This window comes from Otolemur garnettii, unplaced genomic scaffold (assembly GCF_000181295.1).
Source record: "Otolemur garnettii isolate 467f Iridium unplaced genomic scaffold, OtoGar3 scaffold00002, whole genome shotgun sequence".
NCBI lineage: Eukaryota > Metazoa > Chordata > Mammalia > Primates > Galagidae > Otolemur > Otolemur garnettii.
The window spans coordinates 53,568,443-53,570,080 of record NW_003852397.1 but is presented as its reverse complement, the minus strand read 5'-3'; the positions used below and the strand labels follow the sequence as shown (position 1 = coordinate 53,570,080).

General features: G+C 38.5%; 1 protein-coding gene across 1 annotated transcript in view; it reads left to right on the top strand.

Moving 5' to 3' along the window:
• The window catches only part of TRANK1 (tetratricopeptide repeat and ankyrin repeat containing 1), a 102,228-nt gene that overhangs the window by 73,172 nt on the left and 27,418 nt on the right, over positions 1 to 1,638 (top strand). Inside the window, exon 14 of the mRNA XM_023513146.1 lies at positions 1,020 to 1,176. Coding sequence (XP_023368914.1) covers positions 1,020 to 1,176 — 157 coding nt within the window. The remainder of the gene's footprint in view (positions 1 to 1,019; positions 1,177 to 1,638) is intronic.

Here is a 1,638-nt window from a genome sequence, read left to right as displayed (position 1 = left end):
GCCCCAGCCAAAAACTACAAAAAAAAAAAAAAAAGAAGTTATCTTCTAATCATTTCTAGAATTCAGCTCTATTCAGAAATTTTGATGCAATAATGCAGTAGGTCTTGAGTAATTTGGTACTAATGATAGTTATAATAGAAGTGAATGGCTGGGCATGGTGGTGTGCACTTGTAGTATCAGCTACTTGAGAGGCTGAGTCAGGAGAATCACTTGACCCCAGAAGTTTGAGGTTGCTGTGAGTGAGCTATGGTGATGCCACTGCACTCAGGGAGGGAGAGAGAGAAAAATAAAGAAAGAAGGGGAAAAAATGTATATGACTGGTTTAACTTTATTTTTTTTTTAAAGACAAAAGTCTCGCTCTGTCACCTTGGGTAGAATGTATGGTGTCACAACTCACAGCAACCTCAAACTCTTGGGCTCAAGAGATCCTCTTGCCTCAGCCTCCTAAGTAGCTGGGACTACAGGCACCTACCACAACAGCTGGCTAGTTTTTCTGTTTTTAGTACAGATGGTGTCTTACTTTTACACAGGTTGGTTTTAAACTCCTCAGCTCAAGCAATCCACCCTCCTTGATCTCCCAGAGTGCTAGGATAACAGGGGGGAGCCACTGTGTCTGGCTTTAACTTTTAAAAATGAGTCATAGCAATGCTGTAAGATGTAACCATTGGGATAAACTGAGTAAAGAGGACTTGTCTGTAATATATTTATACCTTCTGATGAATCTTTAATTATTTCAAAATTATAGCAAAAACAGAAAAAGCAAAAGAAAAATTATGGAAGATTCATGATATTTTGTCTTATACACATGTTGTGGGAAAGGGCTAGAATTTCTTATGGCCTCACTAGAACCTCACTCACCTGTGCTGCAGCCCCAGTGAGTGCCTGGTGCCTTGCTGTCAGCCATGCTATGTCCTTCAAAAATTTAGTTTTGATATTTTGCTAAAATCAGAGTAATCTTGTTGATATATTGTGGCTGTGGACAAAAGGCTCATCATCTTTATCCTCAATCCTCCTTTTAGCTCCTCAATGGAGAGCTGAAGCAGCTGTATACTGCCATAACAAGGGCTCGTGTCAACCTCTGGATTTTTGATGAAAACAGAGAGAAACGAGCTCCTGCATTCAAATATTTCATTGGAAGAGATTTTGTTCAGGTTGTGAAGACAGATGAAAATAAAGGTAAGATCGCTATTGGAGGAAGCATGTTTCTCTCTACTATTCTTATGGTCAGATGTAAAGGGTGTATATAGTTTTAAAAAGGACTTTCTTAGGGGCTGCGCCTGTGGCTCAAAGGAGTAGGGTGCTGGCCTCATATACTGGAGGTGGCCAGTTCAAACCCGGGCCCTGGCCAAAAACTGCAAAAAGGAAAAAAAAAAAAAAGCAAGACTTTCTTTCCATAATCTTTTGAGAAATTAGAGTTTATCTGTTGAGTATGGGAAAATATGGTCATATTTGGGTTTGGGAAGGAAGACTTTTTTTAATTTTTAAAAATTTTAATAGATTTAGGGAGTACAACTATTATTTGCTACATAGGTGAATTGCATAATGCTGAATCAAGGCTTTTAGTGCACCTGTTATCAGAATAGTGTACATTCTGATATACTATATACTTATACACTAGGTAATTTTTTATCCTCTGAG